The sequence below is a fragment of the Emericellopsis cladophorae genome (assembly GCF_022114955.1).
Source record: "Emericellopsis cladophorae strain MUM 19.33 chromosome Unknown NODE_72_length_84747_cov_98_521442, whole genome shotgun sequence".
Lineage (NCBI taxonomy): Eukaryota > Fungi > Ascomycota > Sordariomycetes > Hypocreales > Bionectriaceae > Emericellopsis > Emericellopsis cladophorae.
In genome coordinates, this window is record NW_026250997.1 from 72,970 (window position 1) to 84,747 (window position 11,778).

The window sequence follows — 11,778 nt, forward strand, 5'->3', positions numbered from 1 at the left end:
CGCGTGCAGAATCGGTTCCTCCCGAGTCCTATTGCGTTGCTGATTGAGGAAAGCCAAAGCAGCGAGGCGCACCGACTGACCTAATTACATGCACATTGCCCATTCCGGCATGCCGCCGCCCTAAAAGCAGGACTTTGACGATCGAGACAGAAATGTATCCATTGTGCGCTTCGACATGGTAAGCCGTCGCTGGTAGACTTGTCGACACCTTGTTTACGATTTTCCCACACTCCTTCTACGAGGCCGATTCTATTACTTTCCAGAGTCCACTTACCTTCTGCCATGGCACTACCGGGTCTAGACAAGCAGGAGCCTATCGCCATCGTTGGAGTGGGATTTCGCTTTGCCGGCGGAGTGTCATCGTCGGGCTCACTGTGGGAGGCGATCAGCAAGGTCAAGACCTGCCATGGTCGCGTGCCCAAAGACAGGTGGAACAGCGATGTGTGGCATCATCCGGATCCCGACCGCAAAGGCGGAATCGGCCCCCAGCATGGGTACTTTTTGGACCAAGACATCAGCCACTTTGACGCCCCCTTTTTCTCCGTGACAGCCAAGGAAGCTGCTTCCATGGACCCGATGAAGAGGATGTTACTGGAAGTGTGCTACGAAAGCATTGAGAACGGTTCGTCCTATAAGCAGGCCAAGGGAGAGTGAGCGGGCTAATAGCGACTCTTCAGCTGGCATCCCCGTCGAGGATTTGATGAATAGCCGCACAGGCTGTTACGTCGGATGTATGACAAACGATTATGAGATGATTTCCCTGCACGACATCTACGACGTAGGACACCCAGCAGCGACCGGACTGAGTGAAGCCATGACAGCGAATCGCGTGTCGTGGTTCTTCGGCCTCAAAGGCCCCAGCTTAACGCTCGACACCGCTTGCAGCTCCTCGCTATACGCCCTCCACCTCGCGTGTCAGTCCCTCAGGCTGAAAGAAACCAACATGGTGAGTGAGCAGAGAGTGGTACCTTGAGGCGAGAAGCAAGTAAGCCGGATCACTGACTTGTTGATTCGTATAGTCTCTCGTCGCCGGAGTTAACCTCATGATCAACCCCAATACTTCTCACCAGCTGACTGCTATGCACATGCTCAGCCCCGACGGCATCTCTCACACGTTTGATGAGCGTGCCAACGGCTATGGACGTGGCGACGGTATCGGTTCTATGGTCATCAAACGTCTGTCGGATGCCATTCGTGACGGCGACACGATTCGCGCCGTCATCAGGGGATCGGGCGTGAACGCCGATGGCAAGACTCCCAGTGTTACGCAGCCAAGCTCTTGGTCACAAATGGAGCTCATCCGCCAGACCTACGAGGATGCAGGGCTGGGCCTTTCGGAGACAGGATACTTTGAATGCCACGGCACGGGTACGCCTGTAGGCGATCCCCTCGAGCTAGCCGCCATTGCCCAGACACTCGGTGCGGCGAGGCGTGCGGCTGGACAGCCTCCTCTTCCCATTGGCAGTATCAAGCCCACTGTGGGACATACGGAGGGCTGCGCGGGACTGGCCGGCATTTTCAAGTCTATCCTGCTCCTGGAGAAGGGCATGCTGGTTCCCACGCACGGCGTGGAGCGAGTCAACCCACAGTTGAAGCTGGACGACTGGCACCTCAGCCTCCCGCAGGATGTTGTCGCGTGGCCGGGCCAAGGACTGCGTCGGATAAGCGTCAACTCCTTTGGGTTCGGCGGTGCAAACGCGCACGTTATTCTGGACGATGCCTATCACTACCTTCGAGAAAGATGTCTAGCGGGCAAGCACAATGTGGACGTACATATATTCGGCTCGGATTCTGGAATCTCATCTGCGCAACCAAGCGAGCCTGACCTTGGAGCATCCAAGAAGCTATTTGTATTTAGTAGCAAAGACCAGGCTGGAACTGCACGGGTGACGGAAAGGTTTGCCGCGTGGCTGCAAGGGGGGGATTTGGACGAGAAGCACCATGGACGTACCTTCGACGATATTGCCTACACCCTTGCACAGCGCCGCTCTCACATGGGGCACAGGACATTTGCCCTTGCTGCTTCGATGCCGGAGCTCTCCATGAGGCTATCGCGGGGGCTGCCGGCAGCCACCAGAGCACAGAGACACGGCGGCAACATTGTCATGATATTCACCGGTCAAGGCGCCCAGTGGTCGGGCATGGCGCAGGAACTCTTCGAATATCCTACGTTCCACCAAAGTATACAGGCTTCGCAATCCTACCTCGAGGCGCTGGGCTGCAAGTGGAACGTGCGCGAGGAGTTGAGCCAGACGCCCAACATCAACCTCCCGGAATACAGCCAGCCACTCTGCACCATCATCCAGATAGCGCTGGTCGACCTTGTTCGCGCGTGGAAGATTGTGCCAGCGGCCACCCTTGGACACTCTAGCGGCGAGATTGCGGCCGCCTACGCGGCGTCATTGATCACCCACCAAGATGCCATCAAGCTCGCCTACGTGCGAGGCATCAGCTCTGCTGGCGTCCGCAAGCAAGGGGCCATGATGGCCGTAGGCCTTTCTCAGAGCGACGCACAGGCATACGTTGACACGTGGGCCCCGGGATCTGTCGTGGTGGCCTGCGTCAACAGTCCCTCCAGCGTGACGCTCTCGGGCGATGCCGACGCCATCCACGACCTGGAAACCAAGATTTCCGGCGACGGCAAGTTCGCCCGCAAGCTCAAGGTCACCATCGCGTACCACTCTCCTCACATGCGCGAGGTCTCATCAGACTATCTCGCCATGATCGGCAGCATCGCACCCAAGCAGCCTGATGAGGAAACCGACAGCGGTCGCCGCCCAGTCATGTATTCTTCCCTCACAGGGTCCGTGATCAGCTCTGCCGAGAAACTGGACGCCCAGTACTGGGTGGACAATATGCAGAGTCCCGTACAGTTCTCACAGGCGCTCTCCGCGTTGCTCATGGACAAGAAGCTGGCCCCTGGCGCCACCCGCTCGGTGCCATGGGCAGGCTTCCTCGAGGTTGGGCCCCACGCCGCCCTGCAAGGACCGGTGCGTCAGATCATCACCGCGACCAACAACACGGTCGCTGCGTCTGCACCCTACGTGTCCCTGCTTCTTCGCGGCAAGGACGCCATGGAGACATCCCTGGAAGCCGCTGGGAGGCTCTGGGCGGTGGGCGCCAAGGTGGACTTGGCCGTGGTCAACAACCAGCACCAGCCCTCGGATGCTCCCCAGGTGGTCTGTGACCTGCCAGCCTATCCCTGGAACCACGCACGCAGCTTCTGGCATGAGTCGTACTCGTCACGCGCCTATCGCTTCCCGCGCGAGGCCCGGCACGAGCTCCTCGGCGTGGCAGAATATTCATGCAGTGCCCACGAGCCACGGTGGGGGAACTACCTGCGCATCACCGAGAACCCATGGATAGAGGACCATGTGATCACTGGGACGACGCTGTACCCTGGGGCCGGCATGCTCGCCATGGCGTTGGAGGCCGCCCTGCGCACCGCTGATTCTTCGAGGACGGTGGATGGCTTGCGGATGACGGATGTGCTGTTTGAGCGTGGACTGGTGATCTCTCTGGACGACGCAAGCCCCGTGGAGACACGCATCAGCTTGCACCTCCACAGCACCCAGCCCGACTGTTGGCTCTTCAATATCTACTCCATGTCCAAAGCGTCTTCCTGGGCAAAGCACTGCTCGGGGACCATTGCTGTCGTGTACGAGAAGGGATCGAGCGAGGTGGAGGAGGGCCGGAAGGATGCCTCATGGCACAGACACGTGGCTCTACACCAGACTCTACTTGCTGACCCAAACTCGTCGTCTCTCGACATCACCGAGTTCTACGACGAGCTGGAGGCTGTCGGCATGCAATACGGCCCGGCGTTCCGCAATGTCGTGTCTCTTGCGGCGATACCATCTCAGCAAGCCTCCTACGGTACCGTATCCGTGCCGGACACAAGATCGATCATGCCGAGCCACCACGAGTCCCCTCATGTCATCCATCCAGCGACTCTGGACTCCATCTTCCACCTGGTCATCGCGTCACTCGACGCCGGCCGCCCCCAGCATTCTGCAGTGCCGTACGCCATCCAAGACCTGTACATTGCCCGCGACCAGCCACAAAGACCGGGAGCGCTGTACTCGGGCTACGGGCGCTTGGTCTCTCGCCATGGCCACCAGATGACGACCGAGCTGGTTGTGTCAGACCAGGACTGGCAAAGGCCAAGGATCGTGATCAGAAACTTTGCCCTGCGTCAGGTTACGTCCCCTATGAGCCGGGAGACCGCCAAGGCCGCATCAGCCTCTGGTGAAGCAGGCGCGAAATGCGCCGAGATTGCCTGGATCCCGGATCTGTCCTTTGTGACGAGCAATGGGGGTCTGGCGAGCCTCGCCTCGTCTTCCGGCAAGGCCACCCGCTTGCTCGACGCTGTTTTTGATGCGGCGTTGCTCAAGAGATCGGACAGCGTGGCACTCATCGCATTGTTCAACGAGGCCCAATGCCACACGGATATTCTCCTGTACCTCAAAAACCGGGCATATCCGCCCAGGAGGATTGTCGCTCTGGCCACGTCCGAGACGCAGCTGCACACGATGCGGGCCCTGCTCGGTGAAGGTGCCGAGAACATGACCATCATCTACAAATGGGTGCCAGAGAGCGAACTGCTGCAGACACTGACCCCCGACGCACTCGACGTCATCATCGGCTTGTGCGTCCCCGACGCGGCCAGCAATGCTGCTGTGTTCGCGAAGCTGGCACCAGTGGCACTCGTCACACAGGATGGCCAGCTGGACGAGAGCTTGGACGTGCCCGGCTCGTGTGTGGCCACACTGGCTGAGGAGAGGACCTACATCCTGACCTCAGCGAGGGACAGACATCTCGCCACCTTACCGGAGCTTCCAGAGTCCGTGGTGCTTCTCTTGCCCGCGTCAATGTCGGACGCTGTGAAGATGCTCGTCGCCGCTGTTTCAGAGAAGCTTGCAGGCCTTGGTATGTGCGTTGAACAGTGCCGTCTGGATTCCGACGGTGTAGCCTCTGTCGCTGGCAAGTCGGTACTGTCCCTCCTCGAGATCGAACGTCCACTCGTGTACGCCTGGGACGAAGACCAGTTCTGCGCATTCAAAGCGCTCATCTCTGCGGCTGGTCACGTCCTCTGGGTGACGCATGGCGGCGTCCTGGAGAGTTGGGCGAATGGTGTGGAATTCGCCACGAGCCAAGGACTGTTCCGAGTCTTGCGGAACGAGTACCCTGCCACCCAACTACCGTCCCTCGACCTCTCCGCCCTCGCCGACATGTCCGACGCTCGATACACGGATCTTATTGTGGAGGTCTGGCAAGCGAGTCTGGCCGAAGACGCGGAGACGGAGTACGCTGAGCGCCATGGCGTCGTGTTCATTGCCCGTGCAAAGTCAAATGCTGTCCTTGACAACGAGCTTGCACTGGCCAACGATACCGCCCAACCCATCTGGTCTACTCTGGGTGCCACTGGGAGAGCACTCTGGGCGAAGGATTTGGGCGACATGGACAAAAGCCACGTCTGGATTCCGGAACAAGAGGCGGATGCAGACCTCGCCTCTGGTCAGGTGGAAGTCAAGGTGGAGTATGCTGGACTTGGACAGAGCCGGACAATGGCGTCTCTCCACCATGCCGTCGGTGTCGTGTCCCGCCTGTCCGACTCGGTCAAGTCATTCGAGATCGGCCAGCGGGTGATTGTCTTTTGCCATATCCCTCCACGGACACATGTTCGCCAGGCAGAGGCCCTGGTGGCATCTCTGCCGGAGGGCTACCGGCCGGAAGAGGCCGTGGCCCTCGTAGAGCCATTGATCACTGCGCAGTACGCACTTGTTGACAAGGCCCGTCTTGGCCCTGGCCAGACACTGTTGCTGGACAGGGCGGCGAGTGCGGTCGGACAGGCCCTGGTTCAGGTGGCCACGCACATGGGTGCCGAAGTCTTTGCTCTCGTACACGACAGGGCAGAGCGAGACATCCTGGCTGATCGGTACGGCATCGCCAAAGACCGCATATTCGATTCGGCTTTGGACAGCTTCGTGCCGCTTGTCCGAGAGGCCACCGGGGGTCGTGGCGTCGACGTCGTCGTGAGTCAACAGAGGGGCTCGCATATCGCAGGGGCAATGTCCGTCTTGAATGACTTTGGTCAATTTCTCATGATGGATGGCCAGGGGTTCTCGGGGGGCGTGCCGGCCTCCAAATCAAACGTAGCCCTCACCTGCGTCGACATAGCCGCACTCATCCAGGGCCGACCAGACCTCGTCCCTGGGCTCTTTGAGCGGGCCTTTGCGGACTTGCTCCTCCTGGTTCCTGTGCCGCTGACTGTGCTGCCCGTGACCAAGCTTCCGGCCGCCATGAGGAGCATCTCGAGCGAGCAGGTGGTCTTGTCGCTCGATGACACCATGCCGGTGCTCATGTCTGGCCCTCCGCCAGAGGAGCTGAAGCTCGACGACGAGGCTCTATATGTTCTGGCGGGGGGGCTGGGTGCCCTCGGCTTAGACATTGCCGAATGGATGGTGGAATGCGGCGCCAAACACCTGGTCTTCCTCTCCCGCTCGGGCGCGGCAAAGAACCCGCAGGCCCTGCAGAGGTTTGCGGAGCGTTCTGTACGGGTCCAAGTGCTCCAGTGCGACATTAACGACGCAGCCAACGTCGCCGCCGTGTTCGACACCCTCAAGCGCAGCGGCAAGAGACTGGCAGGAGTGGTCCAGCTGGCCATGGTGCTCGAAGATGCTATATTTGAGAACATGTCCTTTGAGCAGTGGCGTCGTGCTATCCAGCCAAAGACCAAAGGGTCGCGCAATCTTCTCGCCAACCTCTGGCCGGGCGATAAGCCCTTTTACATCCTGCTGTCCTCGATTACCGGCGTCATCGGCAACACGGCGCAGGCTAACTACGCTTCCGGGAACACGTTTGAGGACGCCTTGGCCCATCACGCGCGTGACCACCTCGATATCGACGCGACCAGCATCGACGTTGGCTTGGTCTCCGACTCGTCGCACTTTACCGGATCGGGTGGCTTTGGCGAGCTCTCTAGCTATTTGTCCAGATACCAGCACGGCTGGCGCGGGCTGCAAACGAGCCTTCACGAGCTCGGCGCTGTGATGCGGGCCATTATGCGGGGTTCCGCGACAGACGGCCAAAGGGCGCCGGCCCAGGTGATCCTGGGCCTTGGGGACCGCATTGAGCACAATGAGAGCACGGGGGGCTACTCGGGGGACAAGAAGTTTGCACTCCGCGTGGTCAACGTCGACAACCAGGCTGGGAATGGCGAGGCCAAGGAGGATGTCCGCTTTCGGCTGGCCAGTGCCACGAGTGTGGCAGAGGCAGCCGCGGCAGTGGAGGGGAGCATCAAGGAGCTGGTCGCCGTGGCCATGGGCATCTCTGTGGAAGATGTCGATGCGCAGAAGCCTCTCTACGACTACGGTGGTAAGTGCAATCATCTGCCCTGCGTACATGTACAGTATCGAATGCGAATGAACATGGCTAACTGGCCCCTGTAGTGGACTCGCTGCAGGCCGTCGAGATCCGCAACCGTGCGCTCAAGAACATGCAGAGCGAGGTTTCGGTCTTTGACATTCTCAGTGCTATGCCACTGGCTGATCTCGCAGCCCAGATTGCAGCCAAAAGTCAACTGGTCAAGGTTGGAACCGGTGGAGAAGAGTAGACCAAGAATAGTGAGGAAGGAGATGGACAGTCTTAGATACAAGCAAATTCATCAGCCCAAACTGCGTGTCAAGAGGCCTCTGTGGTATTGACTCGTCGAGGGCATGCGTGCGCATCCTTTTGCTATTCTGTAATCCTTACTACGAGCTTCTTGCCTGCCTTCTCCCCGCTCTGTAGCATGCGCACGACCCGGAGGAGACCCTCGAACCCGCCCTTGATCTCTTCCAAGGGCTGGGTTGCCAAGCGTCCCTGGTTCAGCAGGGCCTGTACCTCGTCTGCCCACAGTCGCCCGATGGCTTGCAGCGCCGGGTTCGCGGGGCGCGCGTACGAAACTGGGCCAAAGTCGACGTCGTAGCCCAGCATTTCGAATCCCATGACAACCTTGACCCGGACGGCCCTTCGGGTGACCCAGCTGGGGGAGAACTCTTCGAGACACGCATACCTGCCGCCCGTTCTACCGATGGCGGCGAAGCACGTCGCCGCCGAGATGTCGTCTGTGATGCAGTCCAGGGCGTGTCTGATGGGAATGCTGCCGCATATGGACCTGATCTGCTCCACAGTGTCCGGGGCAGAGTAGTCTGCAGTCCCAATTGCACCATGACCCATGACGCGCTCTGACGACGCGGCCGAGCATACCGCCACAGGCGCGTATCCCGATCTAGACAGTCAGCTCAGACTGGGCTACACGAAGACAGTAGCCGGTGTTCTCACGCTTTGAGGAGCTGTATCGCCACAAGCCCCGTGGCCGCCCCCCCTCCGTACACCAACACGGGGACCATCGTTTCGCCCTGGATGGGCTTGGAAGGGCGGCCGATGAGATCCAGAGCGTCGGGGTCCCCAAAGGCCATGGCCGCGGTACCCCATCCCAGGGCGCCAAGGGCAGCGCCCTGCAGGTCGGTCCAGGTTTCGGGGACCTGGAGCAGGTGCCGTGAGTCGATGGCAATCCACTGCGCAAAAGCGCCGTTCTGGGGATTCTCTTGCGTGATGTGGTAGGGAAAGTCCGCACCGCACACCCTCAAGCCGACCTTCCATTTAGCAGACGCACCGGCCTTCTCCACGGTGCCGCAAAAGTCGCACCCAACCACCCTGTTCTCCATGAAGAAGTGGGTGGGCATTTTAAAGTCGGTCGGGTTCCCCGCCACCGCCAACACGCGGACGAGGACGTCCCACGGCGTGACCAGCTTCGGCACAGGCACCTCTGTCGAAATCGTCAAGGGCAGACCCGAGGCCTCTAGGTGCCCGACGGTGGACTGGATGATGGCGGTTTGCGTGGCGTCGGTAGGCATGGTATCTGCTGCTGCGAGTGCTGGGCGACCGTTGTTTGCCAAGCGAGTCGTACAGATGCGCGCGCTGTGGTATCACGGTGGCCCCAACCTGCCGTCGTGTCAAGAGCTATGAGGCGCACCAAGGCGTAAATGGCACCGGCCCGACGACATAATGGGGAAACTGAACTGGCTGGAGGCATGCTACGGAGACTGCCCACGATAGAGCGAGTGCCGATGGCCATGTGCTTGTACCTCATTCCGTTTAGGGTAACCGATCCCGGCGTGCATGCATGCGGGGCCGGCGTCCGGCCGGCTGTCTGTCTCCCGTTTGAATAGCCAAACAACCGCCCCCCAACAACAACCCCCCTCCCCTGGCTCCAGCAATGTGAGTGAGGGACACAGCTGCTCGACCCGCGTGGACGCTGGGAGTTTGCAAATCTGTTCTTGCCCACGACCTCTTGAGAGCGAAAACCTCCAAGTTACCAGGAAACCTGGCCACCATGCCCCCACCAAGGGACAACGCGGGCGCTGCCGCGTACACGCCATGGGTCCTCTATCTCTACGACTGGCTCGTGCTGTATGTGACCAACACGTTCGCGTGGAAATGCTCCACAGCGGCTGATTTGCTGCCGCTTTTTGAGAGCACTCTCCAGGCCAAACACCTGGAGATTGGGGTGGGAACAGGCTACTTTCCCGCCAAGGCGCTCGGCAGGCCTGGTTCCAGGTGCAAACAAATCACCCTCGTCGACCTCAACCCCTCGTCCCTCGCCGCCGCGAAGACGAGGATCTCCGCGGCCGCGGCCACGCAAAGCATCAAGGTGGACACAGTCGTGGCCGATGCCATGGAGCCGCTGCCCTTCGCGCCATCGGACAAGTTCGACTCCATCACCATGTTCTATCTCATCCACTGCATCCCGGGCCCCCTCGAGCACAAGAACAGGGTCTTTGCCGTCGCCAGACGCCAGATGGCCCCGGATGGTGTCCTGGCCGGAGCGACGGTCCTTGGTCGCAGTAGACCCATGAACTGGCTGGCAGGTATCCTGATGAACACTCATAATCGTTTGGGTATATTTGACAACTGGGACGACACGGAGGAGATTCTTTGTCGCGGCTTACGCGAGAACTTTGAGGATGTAACCGTGTGGGTTGTGGGGAGGAGCATGCTCTTCCGAGCAACGAGACCTAGGGAGCGGTGATCCTTGTCGGCCACGCGGGAAACTCTGTGGCTAGGTAGCTAGCGCTTGAATTACACCTTGCATTGATCAACTTGAGGTCAATCTGTGAGCCCCTTGGATTCGCATCTGGGAGTGGAATAGTGACACCTGCAAACTGCAAACGCAGCTGTGAATGAAAGACCAGATTATGGGGATTACACAGAATTCGGCACGCAAGACTATTTCATCCTTTAAAAGAAAGACCTTGTGAAATACAGAAGAAAGATGGGCTCTAGACTTGGTGCTATATATTGATCTGCTCGACTCTAGCTAGTCCTTACCCTCTGATTTGCCGTGTGCACTATCCGATGCAGTCCGCTCCGAATGCGGCGTCGAAGTGGGCGTCGTGTTGCCGGTCTCTGTAGACGGGCCAACGCTGCTATCATTCACGGAGCTCGGGGCCGACGCGGTTGTCTCTTGGCCATGGACATCCGGAGTCAGGGGTGCCGGGATGTTCTTGGCCGCAAGCTCGGCCAGGCTCAACATCTGGACATTGTTGCCCATGATCTTGAGCACGGGAATGTTGACCTGGAAGCTCTTGAGGAACCAGGAGCGAATGTCGACAGAGATGAGCGAGTCGAGTCCCAGCGACGTGCTGTCCATCTCGAGAAGCTCGTCGTTGGGGGTCGACTGCTGCAGTACCCGGCGCAGTTGGGCACACAATGCATCTGTTGCGAGTCAGCAAGTTTCTTGGAGAATATTGCGCATCGTGAAGAAGAGGGGGATGACTTGCGCTTGACGACGGCGAGGACGTGTTCCGGGCTCCTGCAAGCCCGCAGCTGTTCTGGGAGGGGCGTCTCCCTGCTGTGCTCCGACCGCTCTGCACCCTCGGCGGCCCTTCGTACAATAAAGTGAGAGAACTTGGGATCGGGAGCCCACTTTGGCATGTTGGCGGCGTCCTGGGGGATCTCTCGCAGTCCCAGCGTGAACTCGGGTCCGTGGGGGGAGTCTGGCTGGCCTGCCTCGATGGCCTCGGCGAAACTGTGCCGAAAGTCGCTCTCCGACAAGTGCACCACCGCCAGCCGCTCCATGGCCTCGTCGAGGTTCCGTTCGGACTGCGTGATGTACCCCACGCCGTTGATCATGCCAACGTTGATGCAGGACGAGTGGAGGCCACGGTTCCTGCGCTGCGCGGACAGGCTGCAGACGCCCGCGTTGGCGGCGGCGTAGTTGGCCTGGCCCACGGTCCCAATGACGCCACTGATGGAGGAAACGAGAATGAAAAAGTCCAGGTCCACGTCGTGGAAGATGCGGTCCAAGTGGATACTTCCCAGGATCTTGGGGCGGATCACAGTCTGCACGTCCTCGAGGGACATGTTTCGGACAGACACATCACGCAGGACCATGGCGCCGTTGACAGCACCGGCGACAGGAGGCATTTCCTCCACGATTCGCTCATGGACGGCGCGAAGAGCAGCCTCGTCCGTGACGTTGCTATAATCCAACTCGTGAGCAATAGTGCACTCGACAGAACCGGCACACGGTTTGGACCCGACTTACCAAGGAAGCAGCCGTATCGTGACACCATTCTTCTTGTGCGCTGCCAGCCACGCGTCCACGACTTGGGGATTCCTGCTTGTGAGCGCCAGGTACTTGGCCCCATTTTCAATGAGCCAGTCGCACAAACTGAGTCCCAGCCCGCCGGACATGCCGCACAGCCAGTAGGTCTTGTCCTGCTTGAGAAG

General features: G+C 59.7%; 4 protein-coding genes across 4 annotated transcripts; 2 read left to right on the forward strand and 2 right to left on the reverse strand.

The window, feature by feature from the left end:
* Positions 1 to 282: 282 nt before the first annotated feature.
* J7T54_003354 (putative polyketide synthase) lies at positions 283 to 7,615 on the forward strand (the record flags this gene model as incomplete). Its single annotated transcript, XM_051509852.1, has 4 exons — positions 283 to 622; positions 678 to 946; positions 1,020 to 7,377; positions 7,452 to 7,615. 4 exons carry the CDS (start codon positions 283 to 285, stop codon positions 7,613 to 7,615), a joined length of 7,131 nt encoding a protein of 2,376 aa, XP_051359203.1.
* A 122-nt stretch (positions 7,616 to 7,737) lies between these two features.
* J7T54_003355 (uncharacterized protein) lies at positions 7,738 to 8,900 on the reverse strand (the record flags this gene model as incomplete). The annotated part of the gene is made up of 2 exons (XM_051509853.1): positions 7,738 to 8,272; positions 8,326 to 8,900. The coding sequence occupies 2 exons, from the start codon at positions 8,898 to 8,900 to the stop codon at positions 7,738 to 7,740; spliced, it is 1,110 nt and encodes a 369-aa protein (XP_051359204.1).
* A 479-nt stretch (positions 8,901 to 9,379) lies between these two features.
* J7T54_003356 (uncharacterized protein) lies at positions 9,380 to 10,075 on the forward strand (the record flags this gene model as incomplete). Its single annotated transcript, XM_051509854.1, has 1 exon — positions 9,380 to 10,075. One exon carries the CDS (start codon positions 9,380 to 9,382, stop codon positions 10,073 to 10,075), a length of 696 nt encoding a protein of 231 aa, XP_051359205.1.
* A 288-nt stretch (positions 10,076 to 10,363) lies between these two features.
* On the reverse strand, positions 10,364 to 11,742 carry J7T54_003357 (putative polyketide synthase; the record flags this gene model as incomplete). Its single annotated transcript, XM_051509855.1, has 3 exons — positions 10,364 to 10,761; positions 10,920 to 11,527; positions 11,594 to 11,742. 3 exons carry the CDS (start codon positions 11,740 to 11,742, stop codon positions 10,364 to 10,366), a joined length of 1,155 nt encoding a protein of 384 aa, XP_051359206.1.
* Between the last annotated feature and the right edge of the window lie 36 nt (positions 11,743 to 11,778).